The sequence below is a fragment of the Mustela erminea genome, chromosome 5 (assembly GCF_009829155.1).
Source record: "Mustela erminea isolate mMusErm1 chromosome 5, mMusErm1.Pri, whole genome shotgun sequence".
Taxonomy (NCBI): domain Eukaryota; kingdom Metazoa; phylum Chordata; class Mammalia; order Carnivora; family Mustelidae; genus Mustela; species Mustela erminea.
The window spans coordinates 9175165-9199078 of record NC_045618.1 but is presented as its reverse complement, the minus strand read 5'-3'; the positions used below and the strand labels follow the sequence as shown (position 1 = coordinate 9199078).

At 48.8% G+C, this 23914-nt stretch overlaps 1 protein-coding gene across 15 annotated transcripts in view; it reads left to right on the top strand.

Annotated features, from left to right (window-relative positions):
• The window catches only part of AKAP13 (A-kinase anchoring protein 13), a 179085-nt gene that overhangs the window by 147862 nt on the left and 7309 nt on the right, over positions 1 to 23914 (top strand). For 12 of the 15 annotated variants that reach the window (XM_032342095.1, XM_032342093.1, XM_032342094.1 and 9 more), the window contains 15 exons: positions 792 to 927; positions 2979 to 3091; positions 3661 to 3813; positions 4432 to 4682; positions 7002 to 7127; positions 7241 to 7358; positions 7896 to 8144; positions 12566 to 12642; positions 13640 to 13821; positions 13938 to 14020; positions 16490 to 16684; positions 19486 to 19647; positions 20225 to 20295; positions 20707 to 20751; positions 23570 to 23620. In XM_032342095.1, coding sequence (XP_032197986.1) covers positions 792 to 927; positions 2979 to 3091; positions 3661 to 3813; positions 4432 to 4682; positions 7002 to 7127; positions 7241 to 7358; positions 7896 to 8144; positions 12566 to 12642; positions 13640 to 13821; positions 13938 to 14020; positions 16490 to 16684; positions 19486 to 19647; positions 20225 to 20295; positions 20707 to 20751; positions 23570 to 23620 — 2012 coding nt within the window. The remainder of the gene's footprint in view (positions 1 to 791; positions 928 to 2978; positions 3092 to 3660; positions 3814 to 4431; positions 4683 to 7001; positions 7128 to 7240; positions 7359 to 7895; positions 8145 to 12565; positions 12643 to 13639; positions 13822 to 13937; positions 14021 to 16489; positions 16685 to 19485; positions 19648 to 20224; positions 20296 to 20706; positions 20752 to 23569; positions 23621 to 23914) is intronic. The other 3 variants (XM_032342091.1, XM_032342098.1, XM_032342089.1) reach the window with 2 other exon arrangements.

Here is a 23914-nt window from a genome sequence, read left to right as displayed (position 1 = left end):
AATAAATAAATAAATAAATATACTATTACCCATGATTCTTTATCTACATTGCCTAATCTCCGTGCCATCCCACAGCTAACCACTTTTCTTAGTTTTATATGTATCTTCAAGTTTCTTTATGAAAGTAAAGCAAATACAAATTTGGCTTTTTTTTTTTTTTTTTTTAAACATGAGAGTCTGTTGTGCAACTTTGTTCTGGGCCTTGATTCCCACCCTCCCCACCCTCCCCTTACAGTATTATCTTGGAGATCCTGTGTCACTTCTTGGAGAGGGTACTCATTTTTTTTAAAGCTGCATCGTATGTCAGTGTATGATGTACCATAATTTGTTAATTCATCTTCTTTTGCTGCTCATTTGTGTCATTGCTTATATTTTACTTTAAGCAACAACATTGCATTGAATGACTTTGGACATGTGTCCTTTTAAGCATTACGAGTATGTCTTACGGAATCAACATATCCAGGGCGCCTGACTAGCTCGGTCGGTGGAGCGTGGGACTCTTGATCTCGGGGTTGTGAGTTTGAGCCCCATGTTGGGAGCAGAGATTCCATTAAAAAAGGAAAAAAGGTAGAATAAACCTATCCTAATGAGGAATTACTGGATCAAAGGATATGTAGGCATTCATAGTTTCAACAGACACTGCCAGATGGTCTTCTGTAGAATTTTTGTCATTTACACTCCCAGGACAAAGCTGTTTTAAAGAACTTTGTTCTCTTTGGCATTTGTTAGATGAGTCCCTACTCATGAGCTCGGACGCGTGGTTCAGGCGGTGTCCTCTCTTACCTTTACAGCCTCACAGCCCAAGGAGCGGCCTCGGTCTGCAGTCCTCCTGGCGGATGAAGCCGCTGCCATTCCCATGTTTGCCAACAGACGGTCCCAGCAGAGTGTGTCCCTCTCCAAAAGTGTCTCCATACAGAACATTGCTGGGTAAGTGGAGGTTTTAAGATCGCACAGTTGACATCTAGGTGACAAGAGCTTCATAACCGTATCATTTGATGGAAAGATTCTTCTAGGGAAAAATTATGTAACCTAATGACGTGCACACCCCCGTGTTACTGACATGGAGAATGGGGAGTGCGCTTTGATGCACTGTTGTGCCCACCATTTTGTAGCAGGGACCCCTTTAAACACGCCGTCAGCCACGTTGTCCCGTGCTTTGTGCACGGTCAGCTTCGCTTTTAAGGAACCGGAGTTGTAAAGAGGTGGTTTTTAGATCAAAATAAGAGGTGAAAATGGGGTGTAGAATGACTTATTTCTGATTTTTGTTTGTAACCGCTTACCTTTTCATATATCACACTTCTCTGTTGGTCAGATGAACCTAGTGTTTCTGCTGCTCTTTATAAATCTCTTTCCTGGGGTTGCATCTTGATCCTTGAGTCCATTCCACAGCAGTGAAGGATGGGGCCAGTTACGACTCTTAGGTCCCCACTCATTCATTTGCACTGAGGTCCTTTTGTGGTCTCTGCAAAAGTTGCTCTGGCCCCTGACTGTCCAGGCCTCAGCGTCACATGGCTAACACAGGGCTGATTATGATGTTGCTGGCTGTTTGGGGTAATAAGACTCCTGCTTTCCCATCAAGCAAAGAAGTCATTGCCAATGTAGGACTCAAAACATCTCTTCTATCTGTCGTAATCTAGGCTGGAGCAAAATTCTTAACTGAAGGATGCAAATCTTCTTTTGCCTGTACATCCTAACCTCTGTGCTGGCTAGTGTTTTCTTGTTAAAAAAAAAAATGTTTCAGGTATTTTGTTTTGTCTTTGTATTGTCATTATTCAAAAGCCTTCCTTTAGGGGTGCCTGGGTGGCTCAGTGCATTAAAGCCTCTGCCTTTGGCTCAGGTCATGGTCCCAGGGTCCTGGGATCGAGTCCCGCATCGGACTCTCTGCTCAGCAAGGAGCCTGCTTCCCTCTCTCTGCCTGCCTCTCTGCTTACTTGTGATCTCTGTCTGTCAAATAAATAAATAAAATATTTATTAAAACAAAACAAAAGCCTTCCTTTCAAAGTTGTTACAGTCTCAAAATGTGTTTGCATTATGACTTTAAAAATAGTCTTTGGAGGTGCCTAGGTGGCTCAGTGGATTAAAGCCTCTGCCTTCGGCTCAGGTCATGATCTCAGGGTCCTGGGATCGAGCCCCGCATGGGGCTCTCTGCTCAACAGGGAGCCTGCCGCCTCCTCTCTCCCTGCCTGCCTCTCTGCCTACTTATGATCTCTATCTGTCAAATAAATAAATAAAATCTTTTAGATAAATAAATAAATAAATAATAAAAATAGTCTTTTGGGGCACCTGGGTGGCCCAGTGAGTTAAGCCTTTGCCTTCGGCTCAGGTCATGATCTCAGGGTCCTGGGATCGAGCCCCACATCAGATTCTCTGCTCAACAGGGAGCCTTCTTCCCCTTCTCTTTCTCTGCCTGCTTCTCTGCCTACTTGTGATCTCTCTCTCTCTAATAAATAAATAAAATCTTTAAAAAAAAAATCTAGTCTTTAAGTAAAATAATAAAGTGTTAAATGACTCTGGCTTGCTTTTGTGTCCTATCAGAAACATTCCCTGGGGGCCTCCTGTGCTACCAGGTGGGTTGGGGTTTGAGAAAGTCCCAGGGTGTACAGTTTATTAGAAGTGCTTGGTCTACAGTTATTTAGAGAATAAGGAGTTAAAGTTAGTGGTCACACAGTGAGTTTCAAATGGAGAATTTTCTTATATAATGTGTGTAGAGTTTAAGGGAATAATATTCTCTTGTTACCTATCATTAAAAAAAAAAATTGAAGGCTCAAGAAGTTCAAGTTTGCAGTGATGTTAGATGTCTCTGACCTTCATTAATGGTTTATGTTGCATGCTGCTGAGTACCTGACTCAAGTAATCTGTCTTCCATCACTTGGTACTCACAGGCAGCTGTCATTTTAGTTTTTCAGATACTCATTTGAGAAAGCAGACCATGGTTTATCAATATGTATTTGACAGTAGGTGCTTCTTTTTGTCTCCAGAGTTGGCAATGACGAGAACATATCAAACACCTGGAAATTCCTGTCTCATTCAACAGACTCACTCAATAAAATCAGCAAGGTCAATGAGTCAACAGAGTCACTAACTGATGAGGGTAAGAGGAAATTATGGTGTGTGTCTTATCCCTGAATATAAGTGTTAATGGAGTAATAGTACCTGCCTTTTGCTTACTCCTATGAAGGTTCTCTAACCTATGAGTCATCAAACGCTTTATAATGAATGGTATCAGACTTACCCAGTTGTTAGATAGTTGTCCGTTGAGGGATGTCATGGACTTTGATGTGGTCACTCTCTAGTACACACACTTTTTCTGGCCCTAGACTTTTGGCACACTGTCAGCCGTAGCTCTCTGGGCAGGTCGTAAACCTACTCTCTTCAACTAGTAAAGCTACCAGGTCCTTTTCAATTCCTTATTCACATGGGAATCCTGAATCTCAGTCACATATGACTTATGTGATCTCTTACCCAGAGCCATGTATGTGGACTGTGTCACTCCCAAACAGGAAATAATTCTTTCTGGTACTAGACTATGCGTTCTGTGAACGTTCTATGTTAATGCTCTCTGTGTGTGTCTTACAACATTATCACCCGAGGAGAGCCCGGGGTAGGCTTTTGAGAGCTCACAGACCCCAGATTTTGATCCTGATCTTCTGGTGTTTTGAGGAGTAGGTACAGACATGAATGAAGGACAGCTAATGGGGGACTTTGAGATGGAATCCAAGCAACTAGAAGCCGAGTCCTGGAGTCGCATTGTGGACAGCAAGTTTCTGAAACAGCAAAAGAAAGATGTGGTCAAACGGCAAGAAGTGATTTATGGTAAGACTCTCCATTTGCCCTGCTAATACTTGGTTTGCATTGTGCAGCAGTTTTTATCAGGGGAATCGTTAGACCATGGAAAGCCAATTTTCAAGTATGTAGCATGTCAGAGGTTTTCTTTAAAAACTTTGAGGTCTAGGGACACGATCTGATTTCTGTCCTTTCCTCTTTAAAATTGTTTCCTTCAATTTCGTTGAACATTTTATTGACTGTGAGTGCTTACTTACACGGTCGCCCTGGAAAGAGATCTCTTGTGGCTGTTCAGTTTGCTTCCTCAGCTGCATGGGAAACCAAGCGCGAGTCATTTCTAGGAAACGGGACACAGTAAATTACGAAAGGCTCCAAATCCAATGAAGACCACTTGGGAAACCACCATTTAAGAGTGATGGAGTCCAGTACACTGTCAGAAAACACGGTCAGGTCACACGAAGTAGAGGAATAAGATGAGAACACTTGAGGGGAGAGACAGCTTTTGACCCGGTTTTTAAGTCTAAATTGTGCTCTAAACACACAAAGTGGGTGTTTAAACCAAAGTGAGCTCTCAGTGGCCACGGATGACCTTTGGAGGAAAATCCTCTAAAGGAACGTTGCTGACCTTTGAGCTCTGTCGTCCTTCAGAGCTGATGCAGACCGAGTTGCACCACATCCGGACGCTGAAGATCATGAGCGATGTGTACAGCCGCGGGATGATGACGGAGCTGCTCTTCGAGCAGCAGACGGTGGAGAAGCTGTTCCCCTGCTTGGATGAGCTGATCAGTATCCATAGCCAGTTCTTCCAGAGGATCCTGGAGCGGAAGAAGGAGTCTCTGGTGGATAAAAGCGAGAAGAACTTTCTCATCAAGAGGATGGGAGATGTGCTGGTGAATCAGGTGAGCAGCGGGAAGGCTCTTTCCCACCAAATAGGGTAAAAAGTGAAGCTTTGCGCTTCAGCAGCCACTCATTGACGTCCTGGCTCTACTGTTGGTTATCTATGTAAGCTTAGGTTGCTGAATCTCTCTGAGCGTCAGGTGTCCTTTTCTGTAAGTGAGGACAGATTTTCTCTCCTAACACTATTTTTTAAAGTTAAAAGGAATGTATACACAAAATATCTAGCAAATGGGAAAGACAATCAGTGAAAGTCCATTTTCCTTTCTCAGCATCCAGACCATCACTTGAGACAGGGTAGTTTAAGAAATCAAAAGCTCTCTGTTGGAACCTTGGCGTCCCCTGTGCCTCAAATCAAAAGGAACTCATTTATCTCAAAACCAGCTGAGCATAGAAAATTGAATAAGAAAGTATCTGTAAAATAATTCATAAAGTAGATCTTGCTGATATTTTCATCAAGGTTTCAGCCCTACTCAGAAACAGCTGGGCCAGAAGTTATTTTGCAAAAAGTGTTGCTGGTTTAACCTTCACGGCCCAGCACGCCGGCCACCAGCTCTCCCTCCCCAGCAGGTCTGGGCTGGAGAAGCAGAGGCTTCATTGCTGGAACATTTGCCCAAGAACTGGAAGGGTTGTCCTTCCCTTATGTTCTTCTGCCCATGCCCTCACCTCTTTAATTCACTAGTGCATTCATTCATTCCTTTTTCACGTATTTACTGGGCATCTGTACCGCAAAAGCAGACACAGCATCGAACTGTGCCTCAGGGTCCCCGTGCTCCCAAGGGAACACAGGCGTGGCAGGAGGTAAATGCACGCACAGTGCAGCCCACGCCGGAAGGCAGCTGTCTGCCACAAATAGGGCCTCAAAGTGGAAGCGCTCAGCTCTGCAAGTGAGGCCCTTTCCTCCGCAAACATCCCCTCCCAGCATTTTCCATGTCCCTCTCTCTGCCTTCAGACCTGCACAGGTGCCTCATCTAACCTTAACTGGTGCTGTCCGTGGCTCTCTGTACTAGTGTCCATCCTCTAGTAAGATCTCTGATGGTAGGATTCCTGTCTTAGCCCCCATGGCATCCATTTGTTGGTTCTCTGTGGGAGTTCTAGAATCACCTCGTTAGAGCACTTGCTTCGTGAAGGGAGCAGAGCACCTGAAATCTCGGCCTCAGCCTCCCTGTGGTGAAGGGGAGAGAGAGAAGCTGCCACCCTGAACCTTTCCTCAAGTTCTTCTGATAAGGATCAGTTTTTGTGGCCTTCAGAGGTTTTCAGGACAGGGGAAATTGATGCGCTTAGCGTGCGTCACACAGACCCCATGCAGAAACTCACTTGTTTGCCCCAAAGTGAGCGTTTCTTTAGGCGGGCCATTGGGATCACACGTTTTAGGAATGATGAAAGGCCACGCAGAATTGTTAGCACTGCTGGCCTGAGATGGATGAGGTGAGCAGATCCCTCGGTAATAGCCGTTTGATACCTTCCTAACTTATCCAGATGAAGTCTGTAAGTCTGTCTCACAAGAAAACTTCTAGTGAGCCTCCCTGTCTTACTACCGTGCTTACGACAAATGGAAGTTGGAACACAGTTTGCATGACTTAAGTGCACAGTACATAGGTATTTATGGGTGGTTATTTTTTAACATAACATGTTTAATGAAGTAAATTCATATGCCATATAATGCCCCATTGAAAGCCTACAGCTCAGAAAAGAACGTCCCGCTCCGTGGTTTCCGCCGTGTCCGCAGAGTTAGGTGGCCGTCGTCACACTTAGTTCAGAGAATCTTCATCATCCGACCCCTGTCTGCCTCTGCCGAGGCGTCCGCCGATCTTGCTGTCCCTGTGGGCTCGTCCAGTCTGGACTTACTGTGTAAATGGGGTAAAACAACATATGGACCTGGCAGTAGGCTTGTTTCGTGTAGGATAATGCTTTCAAGGCTCATCAGTATTGTGACCTGGATCCGTCTTCCACTCCTTCTCGCGGCTGAATAATGGTCCACCCTGTGTGTCTGCCACATCGTATTTATCCTTGGAGGGACATTTGGTTTCTTTCCACTTGGGGGCACTTGGGAATATGGTGGCCATGAACTCTCATATCCAGGTGTTCATGTGCAGTAAGTTCTGTGCCTTGGAGCAGAACCTGCCGGTCCCACAGTGACTGTGTAGCTTTCTGGGGAACTTCCAGACTGTTTCCCAAAGCTGCTGTGCCATTTTAATCTTTGGGGGGAATTCTTGGGGAAGCATGCTTGGGTTTTACAAATAGACTGGAAACCGCATACAAAATGTGGGTAAAAGTTGAGCCCCTTACGCTCCGACTTAACTTCTGTTCTCTTTCCTCCACAGTTTTCAGGGGAGAACGCAGAGCGCTTAAAGAAGACGTATGGCAAGTTTTGTGGGCAGCACAACCAGTCTGTGAACTACTTTAAAGACATTTATACCAAGGATAAGCGGTTCCAGGCGTTCGTGAAGGTACGGGTGGGAACCCTGGAACTCCGCACCGCAGTCCGGGGCACTGGCGCGGTCAGGGACAGGGACAGAGCGGCCCTCGTGTAGCTCCTGATGATCCGTTCTGTCCTTTGCAGAAGAAGATGAGCAGCGCCGTGGTGAGGAGGCTGGGCATCCCGGAGTGTATATTGCTGGTGACCCAGCGGATCACCAAATACCCAGTTTTATTCCAGAGAATACTGCAGTGTACCAAAGGTGAGCCTCCCTCCTCACTTGGTCGTGTCCGCCCGCGGGCTGGTTCCCGTCTGCCCGGCAGCGCAAGAGGCCCCAGGGAAGAGCTCCCTCAGGCTCTCACAGGTCTATGAGAGAACCTGTGTTTTGCCTTAAAAACCATTTTCTGAAGTGAAAATTTGAAATGCTTTGTCCCCAGATGACAGGTTTCTCTCTCCCAGTGAACCCTGCTCTTACGCAGTTCCGTTGAAAGTGAAGTAAAACAAAGACAGAAGTTTAAAAAATTGTTGCTCCTCTCCCTCCCTGAAATCGTCGGGTCCTCCTGCTTCAGGACGTGGCGTGGAATGGCGTGTTGTGTCTGTCAGTGAAAACATCTCTCTTTATTTAGAATTAACTTTATGACAGGGATTGGCATGTGACCTTTGCTATGTTGGTCCCGCTCTATCCGACACGCTACCAGCCTGTCCCCGGAGGGAAAATGGTGGTGTGGAGTGAGGAAGTAGGTTTCCCCCTCCTTGTCAGAGAGGATCCATTAAAACAGGACTGTTCCTTCCTTCCAAGACAATGACGTGGAGCAGGAGGATCTGGCTCAGTCCCTGAGCCTGGTGAAGGACGTGATCGGAGCCGTGGACAGCAAAGTGGCAAGTTACGAAAAGAAAGTGCGTCTCAATGAGATTTATACGAAGACAGACAGCAAGTCGATCATGCGGATGAAGAGCGGCCAGATGTTTGCCAAGGAGGATCTGAAGCGGAAGAAGCTTGTGCGGGACGGGGGTGTGTTTCTGAAGAGCGCAACGGGGAGGTTGAAAGGTAAGGCTCACTCTTTGAGTCTACGGGCCTACCAGAGGAGAGCAGGCAGAGTTCAGAGGTTTTTGTTAGAAATCCACCGCCAGGGGGCGCCTGGGTGGCTCAGTGGGTTAAAGCCTCTGCCTTCAGTTCAGGTCATGGTCTCAGAGTCTTGGGATCAAGCCCTGCATCGGGCTCTCTGCTCAGCAGGGAGCCTGCTTCTCTCTCTCTCTCTCTCTCTCCCTCTCTCTCCCTCTCTCTATCTCTGCCTGCCTCTCTGCCTACTTGTGATCTCTGTCAAATAAATAAAATCTTTAAAAAAAAAAAAAAATAGAAATCCACCGCCAGGTTTTTCCTAGGGAGCCGACATCCACACGTCACACTGGAGCAGCGGACCTTTAATTTTGTTCTTAATTTTGTATCAGAAAGGATGAGGTTGAGACAAATTACGAGGTCATAAAATCCTCCAATAAGATAATAAGAGAATAGTGCAAGTAGGAAAAATGGGAAAAAAAAATTTTTTTAAAGCAAAGCAAGGTGGTCCCAAGGGCTTGCAGGTGGGGGCAGCCCCCGAGAGTAGAGGGCAGAGGGGGAGCTGGTGTGCGGGTCTGCGTGTTGCAGTGTGGCCCTCGTGTTGAGAATCAGGAGCGGGAGACCGTAAGGACAGGCCCAGGAGCAGTGGCATCCAAAGAGGAACAAGAAAAAAAACTCATGCCAGCCTGGAAAATGAAAGAACGGGTGCAAAGGAGCATGTTGCTACTAGCGGAGAGCTGCTGGCCCTGCCCTGGAAGCCAGTGACTGTCTCATGTGTCCTGAGTCAGTCGGTGGCGGTCGTGTCCTGCAGCACAGGTCAGCGGCTCAGGAGCCCCAGGAAGGAGGGAGAGGGCAGCATACAGAAAGGCTCAGGAGGAGGGGAGGGTGCAGAGGGAAAAGCAGAGCAGTTGTCGTCTGCAGCCACTTAGCATGACCCCCCCTACCGTGGCCATCGTGAGGAGTGTGGCCTAGGCCTCGAATGCTCATGTTTTCCCTCAAGTTCATAGGAAGACACACCTGCCTCCCGAACTTAATGTTCTCTGTGCACCGTTGTTGTAAACCTTCTGGTGTTATGTCTCTTGTGGTGAGACACTCATTATATATTGTGAAGGTCATAAAGCAGTTTAAAAAGGAAAAAAAAAAAAAGCCAAGTGTAAGATTATTACAAGAACGCAGGCTATTAAGGAAAGCATATTCCCCTACAGAAATGGGCAGCACTTTTGGGTGGGGGCTCTGGGAACAGTTGCACGAAGGGGAAGCCCCATCAGATAGCGATTCAGAGTCCGAGATTAAAAACACATCACTTGTTCTGAAGAGAGAGGGTAGAGGACTTTTCAGCTCCTAAGACCTCCTTTTCTAGAGTAAACGTATGCTTCATTCATACCAACGAGATAGATTATTAAACTTGATGATATTCACTCTTTTCTTCCTCTAAGCACGAAGTCATAAAAGATACCAATTTCCCATTTAGTTTTAATTTTTTCTTTTAAAGGTTGAGCTACTTCAAGTTTAAGGAAGTAACTGTGAGGTGTGTTAAATCATCTCTACATCTGATTTTTTTTTTAATAAGTCTTTTCATTGAACCTGTACTGCTAGGCCTGTGTGACAGCTCTGACTTCCCAAGCAGCCCTGAGCACACCTGCCCTGGCCCCCGCGAGCTGCACAGACGAAGCAGGTCGGCCCCGAGCCGTCAGGCCCGCTGACAGAAAAGCAAGGCTGGGGGTGAAATCTGGGCCTTCTCTCTCGGCTCTCGTGGGTCAGGAATGCTGCAGGCGGCTGCTGTCAGCCACTACCCTGGAGTCTTAGCTAGCCTTTCACCGTGCTTGGAGTCAACAGTATAGACGTCCCAGGCCTCCTAGGTGAACGAAGCTGACCGTGCCTAGAAGTCGGGCTCCGAATGAAGAGGCCGGCGAAGAGGTACTGGCCCCACAGTCTGCGGGTGCTGGAACCAAGGGCCGCACTAAGCACTGGGGGAGGCAGTGGGGACTGGCACTGAGTTAGTCCCGAAGGCTGAAGGGCAGGTGCCCCCGGCTCTCAGGCAGCAGAGACCGTGGCGGGGAGGGCTGGGGCCGTGGGCAAAGAACGGCTTCGTCCAGATGGAGACACGGACAGCCGGCGCTGTGGCTCGGGGTGGGCAAAGAATGGGTTCCAGACCGAGGGTTTTCAGCAGGGAAGGGATACATTAGCTTGTTTTCTAGCCCGACAGTGGAGGCAGCGAGGGAGCCGCCAGAGACAGGAGAGGCTGGTGACAGGGACAGCAGCGCCCCTGCTCCAGGGTGTGGTCTGGCGAGGGCACTGGGCCTGAGGTGCCGGAGGGCATGGAAAGGAAGGGAAGGAGCCTTTCAGAAAGAAGACTGAGCCCTTCCTGCTTCCAGCAGATGTGGCTCTCTGCTCCGCAGTGAACCTGAACTAGGTGATCCGTGAGGCTCCCTCCCTCCTTCCAGCCCCAGTCCTCATGCTGCGAGAAGCCCAAATCGGGACCCTTCCCCCCCCTGCCACGTTGGGACTGGCCTCGAGGCAGCCGGGCTCTTGGGAAGCACCTGCTTCCTCTTGCAAGGCCCTGAGTTTCCTGGAGCAGCCACTGTGTGGAGCCAATGCTTGGTTCTTTCCTGGGCACATATGTCCTCATTCCCAAAGTAACAGGGAATGGATTCCAGCTGTGGGCATGCAGCTGTGGTCAGCCAGTGGCAGCAGGAAGGCTCTCGGGCCTGAAGGCCTCCAGTGGGGATGGGGTGGGTGGGGAGCCCTTTCCCCTCGGGCGAGCTCGTGCCAGGAACAGCCAGGCCTGCCCTGGGCACCCACCGAGGGGGACGGGCTTGTTTTTTTCTGACCCACTGACGCTGATCCCAGAAGCCGCAGCATCTAACGAAGTGGAAACTTGTGTTTTGGAACTTCTTTTTTTCTTTTTGGACAGACACCCAAATTATTTAAAAGTAAACTTTAAAAAACGTGTCAAAACTAATAGCCCACAGAATTGTCATCGGCAGTCTGGTTGGTCTAGAATGAAACCGTACTTCCCGACGAACCCGCTGTCTTTGCTTCTGCTCTCCTTGTAGCCGTGCCGTGAAGTACACAGAGGGGCTTCCCGCTGGGGCAGACGCAGAGAGAAGGCCAGAAGGGACCTGGCCACCTGGGAGGGGGCTGCATAAGTCAGCTCCGCTCCTTCCCCAAGGACTTGTAGGGGGAACGTGGCACAGAGGGGCCGAGTCTCTCAGCTCTCTGGAGATGCCGGACTTTGTCTTTGAGGGTGCACTGGAAAATGCCACTTCGTGTTCTCTGACAGAGTGAGAGTTTGTGGCATTTTCTGGATTACTAGATCCAAGTAGAGATCTCACTTTGGCTTTTGTTTGAGTTGAGAGCAAGAGCAGCCGCGTCTGTGGTAGAGAGCCATTGAGGCTGACTAGGATCTCTTAGAGCCAGGGGCCGAGCCTTTGTGTTCCCAGGTACCTGTGAACTGAGAGGGCACTGCAGAGCCGTTCTGTCCTGTGGGTGTGGGGGGAGTCTACCTTCCATGAGACTGAGGTATTTCTTTAGTTAACATATAATGTATTATTTGTTTCAGGGATACAGGTCTGTGAATCATCAGTCTTACACAATTCACAGCATTCACCATAGCACATGCCCTCCCCAGTGCCCGTCACCAGCCACCCCTCCCTCCCACCCCTTCCCCTCCAGCAACCCTCTGTTTGTTTCCTGAGAGTAAGAGTCTCTTATGATCCGTCTTCCTCTCTGCTTTCATCTTGTTTCATTTTTCCCTCTCTTTCCCCTGTGATCCTGTCTTGTTTCTAAAATTCCTCATATCAGAGAGATCATGTGATAATTGTCTTTCTCTGATTGACTTCTTTCACTTAGCATAATACCCTCTAGTTCCCTGCACATCATTGCCCATGGCAAGATTTCCGGGGGGGGGGGGGTTGATGGCTGTGTAATACTCCATTGTATAGGTACACCACATCTTCTTTATCCGTTCGTCTTAGACTGAGGGATTTCTGTACATCACCTATTGGCAGCTCTCCGGTCCACTCTCACGCCTCTCCCAGTATTGGGATCGGAAGTCAAAAGAGTATTGTGACCTGAGTATTTGGTGGAATATGTTGCTATTTACTATTTCTTAAAGTCCTTCCCAGTTTTATTCTTAAAAGTAAGAGTCTCGCCTTATGGGATGCATCTTCCCAGAACAGAGTTCGCAGGCTTTGTCAAGATAAGGCTTTGGTGATAACTACCATTTAAAAATGCCTCTGAAAATCTAATGACCCGATGTGGCTTGCGCAGAACAGTAAACCCATCTCTGTGGAAGAGTGCAGAGCACTCTCCCGTCCTGATTGGCTCTGTGGGCTGGATTGCTGAGTTGGCCTCTAACTTGCTTCCCTGTTAAGTAATCCTTGTCCATTCTCTCCTTCCCCCCTTGACAGAGGTTCAAGCAGTTCTGCTTACCGACATTTTAGTGTTCCTTCAAGAGAAAGACCAGAAATACGTCTTTGCATCATTGGTAAGCTGAACTGTTGGTCTCTTCCGTTTGGAATGAATATTTGAAGTAGCCCGCACGGGGGGTCCGAACCTTGGATTCCTGCCGTCTCTCCCTCTCCACCTTACTTTGCTCAGGACAGATTCCTCTGAGTAATTCCTCAGATACTCTTGCAATTTTCCACCCCACCCCCACCAAAAAAAGCATTATTTTTCTGTTCTCTCACAGTCCCTTCGAGAACCTTAGACATTTGATCTAAAGAGATCTGTCCCTAGAGTATTTCTTGCACCTGATGCCCCATGAATCATGCTAATTGCTAATGTTGCCAGCCAGAGTCACAGAGGAACCTAGAAGGATTCCTCGTGTAGAGACCATGTCTGGAAACGCTGTGGATACAAATTACCATTTGTTTTCTGGAAATCTTTTTCTGCTTGATAAAATGTAGGTGGATAACAAGATACTTATCTTCGTTTTAAGTCTACCATAGTTTGTTAAACCACAAGCCCTTTTTCCAGTCTTACTGAGCAGTAATTGACCTGTATCACCATCTAAGATGTAAGATTGATGGTTCGATTTACGTATTATTAAATGATCAGAGTAAGTTCAGCTCAGAGTCACCATCTGATACAGACACAATACAAAGAAAAGAAGGAAGTGAAAATAGTTGTTGTAAGAACCCTGAGAATTTATTTGTTCCCTCAACACCTTTCCTGTGCACCGTACAGCATTTAGCCATAGTCTGCTGTTCACGTCACATTCCTAGAGCTGCTTTATTTCAGAGCTTGTGCCCTTTGACGACCCCCATCTCATTCCCCCTCCCTACACCTCCGCATCCGGTAACCACAAGTCTGGTCTCTTTTCCTGTGAGTTTGGTGTGGGGTTTTCTTCGCTTTTGTTTTTGTATTTCTAGGTGCCACACGTAAGCAAGATCTTACATCTGGTCTTCCCTTAGGTCAGAGCTGTTCTTGAGAGTTAGAATACCGTGGGCCTTTCTTACCCTGACCCTCTCCCCTTTTTCCAGGACCAGAAATCCACTGTGATCTCGCTAAAGAAGCTGATTGTCAGGGAAGTAGCCCACGAGGAGAAAGGTTTATTCCTCATCAGCATGGGGATGAAGGACCCCGAGATGGTGGAGGTGCACGCCGGCTCCAAGGAGGAGCGGAACAGCTGGATCCACATCATTCAGGACACGATCAACACCCTGTAAGGACACGCCACGGCCCGTCCCAGCCCCTGCGACTTTATCCCAGAGCGGGCGGTGAGCAGAGTCCCGGGCCTCGTGGGGGCTGTTGGCTCATTTCCTTTTGCTTTGGTGTTAGGAACAGAGACGAAGATGAAGGAATTCCTAGCGAGAACGAGGAAGAGAAGAGGCTGCAGGACACCAAAGCCCGAGAGCTGAAAGGTGAGGCCGTCGGGGCGTCCGGGACCTTGTCTGGGCCGCCTGTGGCCCCACAGCTGTCCCGGCAGGCCCTTCCAAACAGGAGCTCTTTTTTTTTTTTTTTTTTTTTTTTTAAGGTTTTTATTTATTTATTTATTTATTTGGCAGAGAGAGAGAGAGAGAGATCACAAGTAGGCAGAGAGGCAGGCAGGGAGAGAGGGGGAAGCAGGCTCCCCGCTAAGCAGAGAGCCCGATGCAGGGCTCGATCCCAGGACCCCGAGATCATGACCTGGGCTGAAGGCAGAGGCTTAGCCCGCTGGGCCACCCAGGCACTCCATGGCTTTTAACGAAAGAGCAACCCAGGCTGAGCCAACACGGATCCCAGGTCCCATAAAACAGCCGTCAGAGGGTGTTGGACCCTGGATGGAGGGGATATTGATTCTGTTTTCTCACTTTCTGTGTTCTTGGACCCTGGTGACATCTTTGTACTTCATCACAGGAGAATTTGCTAAAACTCACAGTCATATTCGAGATTCAGACAGAGAGAAGGGTACTTGAGGAGAATTTTTTGTTCAGTCTGTTTTGATCACGGACCCTGCCGCTGCACTGCATGAATTATGAGGTGGTTCTGGGAGACATGCTCACTGATTATGCTCGACCTCTGTTTATCGAGTCCCTGCTCTTCCGGATGGTCTCGTCAAGACTATCTCTGCAAGACATGTGTGCCAGTCCCATTGTGCAGATGAGAACGCTGAGGCCCACAGAGGCCACACGGTCCAAGGTCACATACGTGGAACCGGGCAGGGGACTCTCCTCCCTGCCTGCTAAACAGGGCGAGGGCTCCCCCCTTTGCCAGCGCTTATCGAATGTTCCGAAGTAAGGACTGTGCTTCGGGTGGAAATAAGGCCCAGAGTCAAATTCATGCAAGCCCCCGAGGAGTGTGGTTAGTTCTTCAAGCTGGACAAAGCAGTGACAGTGTTTGGGAGGTGGGGGCAGCGGGGGGGCAGATTTAGGCTGAAGCCAGACTTACACCTGATTGATTGGCCCATGATGAGCATGGCAGGGATAGAAACTTCCTTTTCACAGGCATGAAGGCCCTGGCCAGGTATACTGCTAAGTGCTGGGGGCGCAGAGATTCCTAAAGCAGCATCCATGCTGTCGGGGAGCCCCCTTTAGCAAGGGAGACAGACGGAAATGACAGGACGAGACTGCGGGCACGTGTAAAGGATGCGGGACCTAATCCTGCCTGTGGAGCTGACGCACGAGCCGAGCCTGAAGTGGTCCCTTGCACCAGGCGAGAGCAGCGGTTAGGGGAAGAGTGAAAGAGGACTTGAGTGTGCACAGCGTCTGGCGGTGGGGTCAGGGTCAGGAGGTGGAATTTAGCTGCAAAAGCACCAGGGCTTGAAGGGCAACAAGGGGATGATACAATTTGTGGAGCAAAACTTCAACTGAAATTGTCTTTGTTGGCATTGAAGCCAGGGCGCAAATTGCTTGAGGGAGTGGGGAAGCCACTGGGAGTGGAAAGCCCGGTTGGGTGGCTCAGGGGAGAGGCATGGAGGGCGCAGGACGGAGCAGGGAGACAGAAGCCCTCCCTGGTCCTCTGCCGGCCCGGCGGGAGGCTGAAGGGGATGTTGGAGGCTGAGGAAGGGCTCAAACGCCAGAGCGAGGACGGGGACAGCAAGAATGGAGGAAAGGGCTTTCTGACAAGCCGAGGATGAGGCGTCTAAGTAGAGCCAGCCACAGGCCGGTGGGACTCTCGATCTGGCGCTCAGAAAGGCAGGCAGGACATGGGCAGCTCTGCATGAGTTCCAGCACATAGGAAGTCCCCGAAGCCCGGAGAGGGCAAATCCCCGGAAAGACTTGTGTGCGGTGCAGGAGGCCGGCCAGGATGGAGCGGAGAGGAAGCCCAGGTGTCGCTCCATCGCGGACGGTGGGAAGAGAACCAGTGATGCCCTCCAGGTGGGGGGGTAGAGGAGGGGCGCCTGGGGGGCTCAGTCCAGTAAGCGTCCAATTCTTGATTTCAGCTCAGGTCATGATCTCAGGGTCATGAGATCAAGTCCCGTGTCCGGTGTCATGCTCTGCACACAGATTCCTGTTCCTCTCCCTCTGCCCCTCCCCCTGCTCACGCACTGTCCAGATAGACAGATAGATGGATAAAATCTTAAAAAAAAAAAAAAAAAAGAAGAACCATCCATGCTGGAGAAGATGGAACACGGGCCTCACTGGATCAGTAATGATGCAGATGCAGAAAAGAGTGGGTTGAGAAGTAAACAGGAGGTAGGGGAGTGGAAACAGTATGCAGGTTGGTTATGTCAAATTCTGGTTTTGTCTAGAAAGAGGCTGGATGGAAGGTGTCGTTGCGCGTGGAAAGGGGGACTGGGGTGGAGCTGCGTTCTCTGTTGTCCCACCAATGACCACAAGGTGGCACTCGTGTCCCTGTCATCTCTTCCTGAACACTCTTGTCACCAGACCTTTTCTCCATCCTCCCTGCAGAGCAACTCCAGCAGAAGGACCAGCAGATCCTCCTCCTCCTGGAAGAGAAGGAGATGATTTTCCGAGACATGACTGAGTGCAGCACCCCCTTGCCGGAGGATTGCTCCCCAACGCACAGCTCTCGGATCCTCTTCCGCTCCAACACAGAAGAGGCTCTCAAAGGAGGACCTTTAATGAAAAGTGCAATAAATGAGGGTAATTGCCCGTCTTAATCTCTTCCCAAAGTGCCTCATGCACCAACATTACCTACCAGATTTTACTTTTCCATTGTAAAATAAAGTACAGATCCAGAAAACAATCCAAGACAGGTATTTTGTTTAGTAGATTGTCATCAGGGGAACACCTTGTAACTGCCACCCAGGTCCAGAAATAGAACATGGCCAGACCCCAAAGTCCTTCCACACGGTCTGTCCCCGTCAAAGCTCCCTCCCTGCTTCGGAAAAGGAACAGGTGCTGTGACTTCCACGTTTGCATACCGATCGATGGCTAAAGGCCTGTTTGTAGACACTGTGGTCTTGCTTGTTTTTCATCGACCTTTCAGATTCCTAACCTCCAGGCCTCTCCACCAGCCCTTTCTCTTCCACATAATTTATCTTTGAAGAATAGGAGCTGTTTGACCTAGAGTGTCTCTCAGAGTCTAGCTCTTACTCACGCGAGCGCTCTCTTCTGTCCGGGACTTCCTTCAGACCCACAGCCTGATGGAGAGGTTTTATCGCTCAGGCTTGATCCCCGGGGTAAGCTGTGTCCTTGTGGTGCTGGGCTCCTTTACCAGAGGCACGAGGTAGCTAGCTGTCTCCTTTGTGGCATGCAGGAGAAGGAAGATAAAATGATAAACACTGGATTTTTTTTTCCCCTTTATTTACCAATTACCAGGATAGTGAACTGATCTGGGGTCACCCTCTGAAGTTGACCCGTACATTTTAGATGTTATTACAGACTCACGAATTTAAACCTGTCTGACAGTTTTCAAGTCGCTACAGTGATGACCCGTACTATACACCAGGAATGTTCGCGATTTGCCAACCAGTGCATCTTCGTTTGGTTTCCAGGTGCTTCTGATGGGACCCCGGGGTTCTCTGAGGGCTTCAGTGCTCTTTGGTGTATCAAGATGTTCTAGACTCACCTTGTTTTCTGCCCCAGATCTAGGTCCTTTCTCTAAGGAACTCTTGTTTTTTAAGACCACAATCCTGGCAGTAGGCCCGGTCACTGCTGCTGGAGTTTTCATTGCGCTTGTCATTTCGGATGTCTGAGGCTTCTCCTTCAGCAGCTGTCCTGGGAAGGGCTCGTGAGAACACCGCACCCTGGGTCCTCGCGCGGGTAGTAATCTGTACCGTGGAGAGCTCGCGAGTCCGCTCTGCGGGATAGGAGATGCTCGGTTCACATTTTCTTCCCTCGGGTGTCTTGGTTGCTCTTAAATAGCATTCTTGCTTTTTCTCCTGGCATAAAGCAGCTGTCCGTGTGCGATCGTAATCTCAGTTCTCCCCTTGTGAGTCCTGTGCTTTGCGCCTGGGCGCCCTGAGAGCTATTTTCTCAAATTCAGGTACTTTGACCAGCATATGCCTTCTGTTGGGGTTGTTCTGGGTCGATGTTCTCAGGCTCACAGTCTTCCAATTTCAGAGAAGTATTCTTAAATTACAGCTTTTAGTGTTTTTCCTCTGCCCTTGTTTCGATTCTCTTCTCCAAGAACTCCCGCTGTCCACATGCCGGACCCCCTCTGTCCTCCGCACGGGTTGCTCTCTTCACGCTTTGCATTCCCTTCATCTTTTTCATGCTCAAGTATTCTTCCTTCCACCTTCTGGTAAGTCATTTTCTGTCGGGTTGGTTTTGCTCTTATGATCTAGTTTTCCTCTCTCAAATGATCATTTCTCTTTGTTTCCACTTCTTGGTGTCTGCGTTTTCTGATTCTGCCCTGGGTTCCTCCATGGCTGTGTCCGCTCCTGGCAGTAAGTAGCCCGTCCACTTCATGGACACGTGTCCCTGAGATGCTGTTAGCCCACGCGGGGAGTCATGCCCCTTGTTCTTCCCTCGCTTGCTCTCTCCTTAGCCTTGTGTGGGATTTGACTTGGATGTTTCCCAGTTGCTCGGTTTTTTTTGTTTTTTTGTTTTTTTTAAGATTTTATTTATTTATTTAACAGAGATCACAAGTAGGCAGAAAGGCAGGCAGAGAGGAAGGAGGCTACCTGCTGAGCAGAGAGCCCGATGCGGGACTCTGTCTCAGAACCCTGGGATCATGACCAGAGCCGAAGGCAGAGGCTTAACCCACTGAGCCACCCAGGCTCCCCCCACCCCCCAGCTGCTCATTTTTATGTGAAATAAGCTTCCTAAGTTTTTAGGTGTAGATATCTTTTCTCACTTCACAGGACTCTGATTGTTTCCATGGACTGTGGTTTGTTTTGTTGTTGTTGTTGTTGTTGTTTTAAATACAATGGCTTCGTCTACTTGATTCCCTGCCTCTGTTTCCCTCCTTCATTCCCTCTGGACCTCCTCTCTGGCTTCTCTCCAGCTCAGGCTTTATCACTTTTAGCACTTCTTCCTTTCTGGGGAACCCAGCTCTAGAAAAGAGGCCTCGCTGGTCAGATCTGAGAATTGCGACCCTTGACTTCTCTGGTCCCTTGAACTCACTGTACCAGGGGGAAGAACCCTGCCAGCTTTAGGGCTGCTCTCAGATTGGCCCATCTTACTTCCTAGGGAATTCTTTCTGGCCACTTTGGGTATGACTCTAGAAGGCCATGCCCCTTCCAGTAAATTCCTTTGTCTTCCTCGTGTCCTTTCGAATTTCCTAGACCCTGTGTAAATAAGGCCCAAGGCTTCGTCTGTGAATTCCCAGTAGAATCCAGCTACAACACATACCCTGAGCTGAGACCTTTCTCTGAGCAAAGGAAGTCCCTAGTCACTCTGGAATTGTCTGATTGTGCTTCCTGTATATCTTGTGTAATACCATGAGATTTTCTAAGTAGAAGATGAAATGTAACTTGAGCATGTTTCCTTTTTTCCAGTGGAGATCCTTCAAGGTTTGGTGAGTGGAAGCCTTGGAGGCACGCTGGGGCCGGCGGTCAGTAGCCCTGTTGAGCAGGAAGGCACAGTGGGTCCTGTCTCCTTGCCCCGGAGAGCAGAGACCTTTGGAGGATTTGACAGCCATCAGATGAACGCTTCAAAAGGTAAATGATTTACGGGCGCCTGGCTGGCTTCGTCCATAAAGCATGTGACTCTTGATCTCAAGGTTGAGAGTTCAAGGCCCACGGTGGGCCCTAGGGCTTACTTTAAAAAACAAAAACAGTACATGATTTAGAATCCATACTCCTATAGGTGATCCCCGACCATCTCATACAACCAAAAATGAAATCCTGTTCCGGTAGCTGCCTCTCCCCTGTCCCAGTCAGTAGAAGTTTCACTGAAAGCTCCTTGAGTAGCTCGCTGCTAAAACACTCAAGAACCTCTCTCAGGTTCTTTTCTCTCAGGGTCACATTTATTTTTAGTAAATGAAAAACAATTTCCTGGGACCTCAGCTAAGTTGTGACCAAAGGAGTAATGATACTCATTTTTCCTTTCTGCTTCTGATTCTTCTGTGGCCCTAAAATTCTTAATTATCACTTAGCTGCCCCCAGGTGGCTTCCCCCTTTTTGGCATTAATAAGATGTGGGAATACCATATCCCTGAGCTACAGATATTGTATTTTTTTCTTGGCTAATCTGTTTCACAACTTTAAAAAAAAAAAAAAAAATTTGCTTCTTTCAGGAGGTGAGAAGGAAGAGGGGGAGGACGGCCAGGATCTGAGGAGAACCGAGTCGGACAGCGGTCTGAAAAAGGTAGTTCTCTAAAAGCTCTACACGCGTAATCTTTGCAGTTAGCCCCCTTGGATCTTGTTTTGGATCCGACTTGCTGTCATTTCCTACTTCGGGAGGAAAGCACATTTTGAAACAAACCCTACAATTAGCGAGTCCGGTGTTCCTGGCCGTTAGGCCCCTCGGGCTCAGAGCCTCGTGCTACACTCCTCGCCGCCGGCGGCCCGAGCGGCAGGAGCTCCGGGTCAGCGGCCCGCACCGGCCTGCCCTCTCTAGGGGCTTCAGCTAAGTCCGGCCTCAAACCTTCATTACCCTGCAGCGGGAAGCTGCGGTGGAAAAGAACGAAAATGGGAAGCCCAAGCATAATCAAGACACATATTGAACGTTGTTTTTGCCTCAGGATCTTTTTTTTTAATGCATGTTTTTGTTTTATAGGGTGGAAATGCTAACCTGGTATTTATGCTGAAAAGAAACAGTGAGGTAAGGGCATTATGAGCTATGTCTGAGAATAGGATTTTGTCATAATTGCTAGGCTGGGAATGGTCGTCTGTGTTTTGCTGTTACGAACAAGCTGACTCCTGGCTTCCATGTGTGCACTTAGTGGTGGGGTTGCCAGTGTCCTTACCTTGCTGTTTGCCTGAGCCCCGAGCATCGTCCTGGAAGTGTGCCAGACCGTGGCCTACTAACACGGCCTCGGCTTCTCCGTTCACGAGAAGCAGGCCTCTTGCTTTCTGGGAACACGTGCTGCCACGGCTGCTTGCCTGGCACTCAGGCCTGGCCCCGGAAGCCACAGGTGTGGATTGTGGCACCTCACCTTGTGGGTCACTGCGTGGTCATATCCTGTCCTGCCAGGACTCAAGTTGTGTTTTCTTCTCCGAGCTCTGCTCTTCGCTCACTGTGTGTCCCTCTGAAAACAGCCTTAGTGTCCCTCTTGTTGGAGAGCTGACTCTGGGGGCGTCTCCCTCTCCTTTCTTGCCTCAGGTCTGCTGACCCTGTCGGGGAACGGTGCCTCTCCCGCTCGCGTTCCCACTCGGGTCCCCGCTCCTTCCTCCACCAGCACATCCGTCACCAGGCCGCCACCCTCTGCAGACTGGCGTGACTCAGGGCGTGCTCGGAGTGTGCGGCCTTAATACGTGACGATGGGCTTGTGGGGCGGCCCTGTAAGGGTGCTCGTGTGTTTCTTTTTGCTTTTAACAGAGTATCATAAGGCCCTGAGCAGATTTGTTTTAAAATTTTAAATTAAAGGGAACTTTTTTCCCTTGTCCCCCCTAAGATGCAGGAAGGTATTTTCCGTGGGTTGGCCTGGCAGTGTAAACACTGGCCCCTCAGTGTGTTTGCCTTAAACCAAATCCACTTACTCTCACACAGACTGTTGCTCTGTCTGCTACTTGAATGAAATTTCACCCGTATTTTTATGTTCGGTGACTCCCCACCCCCACCCCCCCCCGTATTTCATGACAAGGGTCAGATAAGAAAGTACCGGACCAGGGCTTTTCAGGCATTCCAGGGCGGGTAACACTGCGGATGCCCAGCCACAGTCCACTGGTCTTTGGTGACCTCTTTTATTAAGAAGAAACTGAAAAGAGGGTAAAAGTGTGTTCTCAGAAGAGCTAAGCTTAATAATTAAGTTTTTGGTGTTTGGTTCTAAGTACAGTTGATCCTTGAATAACATGGGTTTGAACTCCCGGGTCCACTTCTAATATGCAAGTTTTTTTAATAAATAGAGTGCAGTGCTAGAAATGTGTTTTCCTTATGATCGTCTTTAGTAACATTAGTAACATTCTCTCCTCCGCCTACTTTTATAAGAATACAGCCTATAGTACACATACCAAATAAGGATATGTGTTAATGCACTGTGTAGATAAGCCTGATAAGACTTCAGGGCAACAGTGTAGGGTATTTGTAAACTTTTTGGAGAGACAGAAATTATAAGCAGCTTTTCCACCGTGCAAGGGATTCGGTGCCGCAAGTCCAGCATTGTTCAGGGGTCAGCTGTGTCATAAAAGGAACATGCTCAGAAACAACAACAAAATGAGTAAAATAAGTCCACCCCCAAGAAATAGGTATTGTTAAATGCTGGGTGTTTATATTTCCATCCTTTTCTTCTACACAACGTATATTTATGTGTCTAAGTCTGTGTGCGTGTGAATTGTACAGAAATAGCTTTAACATATCATTCACAGCTGTACCCCCTGCAGCTTCGTGTCCTTTTTTTCTCTTAACACGTTAGAAGCACCTCCCCAGCACCTGCATGCAGAAGCCTGCACTGTAAGGGCTGCTGCTGCTCTGTGGCTGCCGTGGTTTTACTTCCTCTGCAGTTTCGCGGGGGACTTGATGCACCAAGAACAGCTCCGTGCGGCGCTGCTCGAGAAAGACGTGCGTGTGGCGCGTGCCCCTTCCCGCCGCACAAGACCGTTCTTGCTTTCCCTGGCGTTGGGAACGATCCGTTTTTAACTGCTGTTCTGTTGCTTTCATAAGTGCATGTGGTAGCTTCCTTTCCCTCTCTTTGCTTTCGAAAAAAGGTAAATTTTTCATAGGTCATAGAATTGGCCACTTGTATTTCTTCCTTTGCGAATTGCTGTTTTGTGTTGCCTTTTTTCTTCCTAGGACACTCGTTTCTCATTGGACCACGGGAGCCTTTTTTTTAAGTGAAGGGGTTTTTCTTTTGGCTTTCTGTTCAAAGTGTGTCTGCATTTCATATTTTAATTTTACATCTCACACAGGGGCCGTGAAGGCACACTGTGGCTGCTTGCCTTGTTTCTTCGAAAAGCCTTCTCTGTTTCAGGATCAGAAGAGACAGCCTTGTGTTTTCTTACAGCTCTCTTATGGTTCTTTTTTTTACACTTAACATTTTAATCTGTTTGAATAGGTTTTCTGTGAGCCAGGATCCCAACTTAATTTTTCCCAAAGAGTTAGCCCATTTTCTCAGAACAATTTGTCGAATATTCTTTCCTTCCCCGTCGATTTAGGAACACTCCTTATATACTGAATTCTTGTGATTTGCTCTGGGTTTTCTGTCCCATTACACGTCACTTTTGCTCCATTTTAGAGAGCTGGAGCCTTATCGCATCCTGCCTGCATGCTGATGGCCCCCCTGCACCGTTGTCCCGTTTGCTTGACCTTGTTTTGGGTCTCTGGGCCATCCGTACCGGCTTACTCTCTCTGGTGCTTTCAGTCCGGAAATACTCCGTTCAGACGCGGCCCCTTGCTGTGGGTTGGGGGTTGGCTCATGATGCCCGCGGGGTGGTGGGTTCGGAGACTCCGTCCTGAGGGCTGTTTCCGTTGCTTCCTTTCGCAGCAGGTCGTCCAGAGTGTCGTTCACCTCCACGAGCTCCTCAGCGCGCTGCAGGTACGGGCCTCTCTCTCTCCCCTCCCTCCTTCCCTCCCTCCCTCGTGTCCAGAGAAGCTGCAAGGGTAGTGTTAGCCAGGACCTTCGAGGTCTGCAGGCAGCTAGTGGGTAAATGGGGCCCTCGGTGGAGACACGACGGGCTGTCGTGTTGAGAAAGGGTACAACGTGCAGCGCTTTGTCTTTGGCCTTGGAAGGTAGAACCGATGAATGACGGGTGAACGGACCTGGGAGATTACATGAATAGGTGCTGTAGCCTTGGGGCAAAGCCTGAAGTGCTGCCTGGTTGGGTGCTTT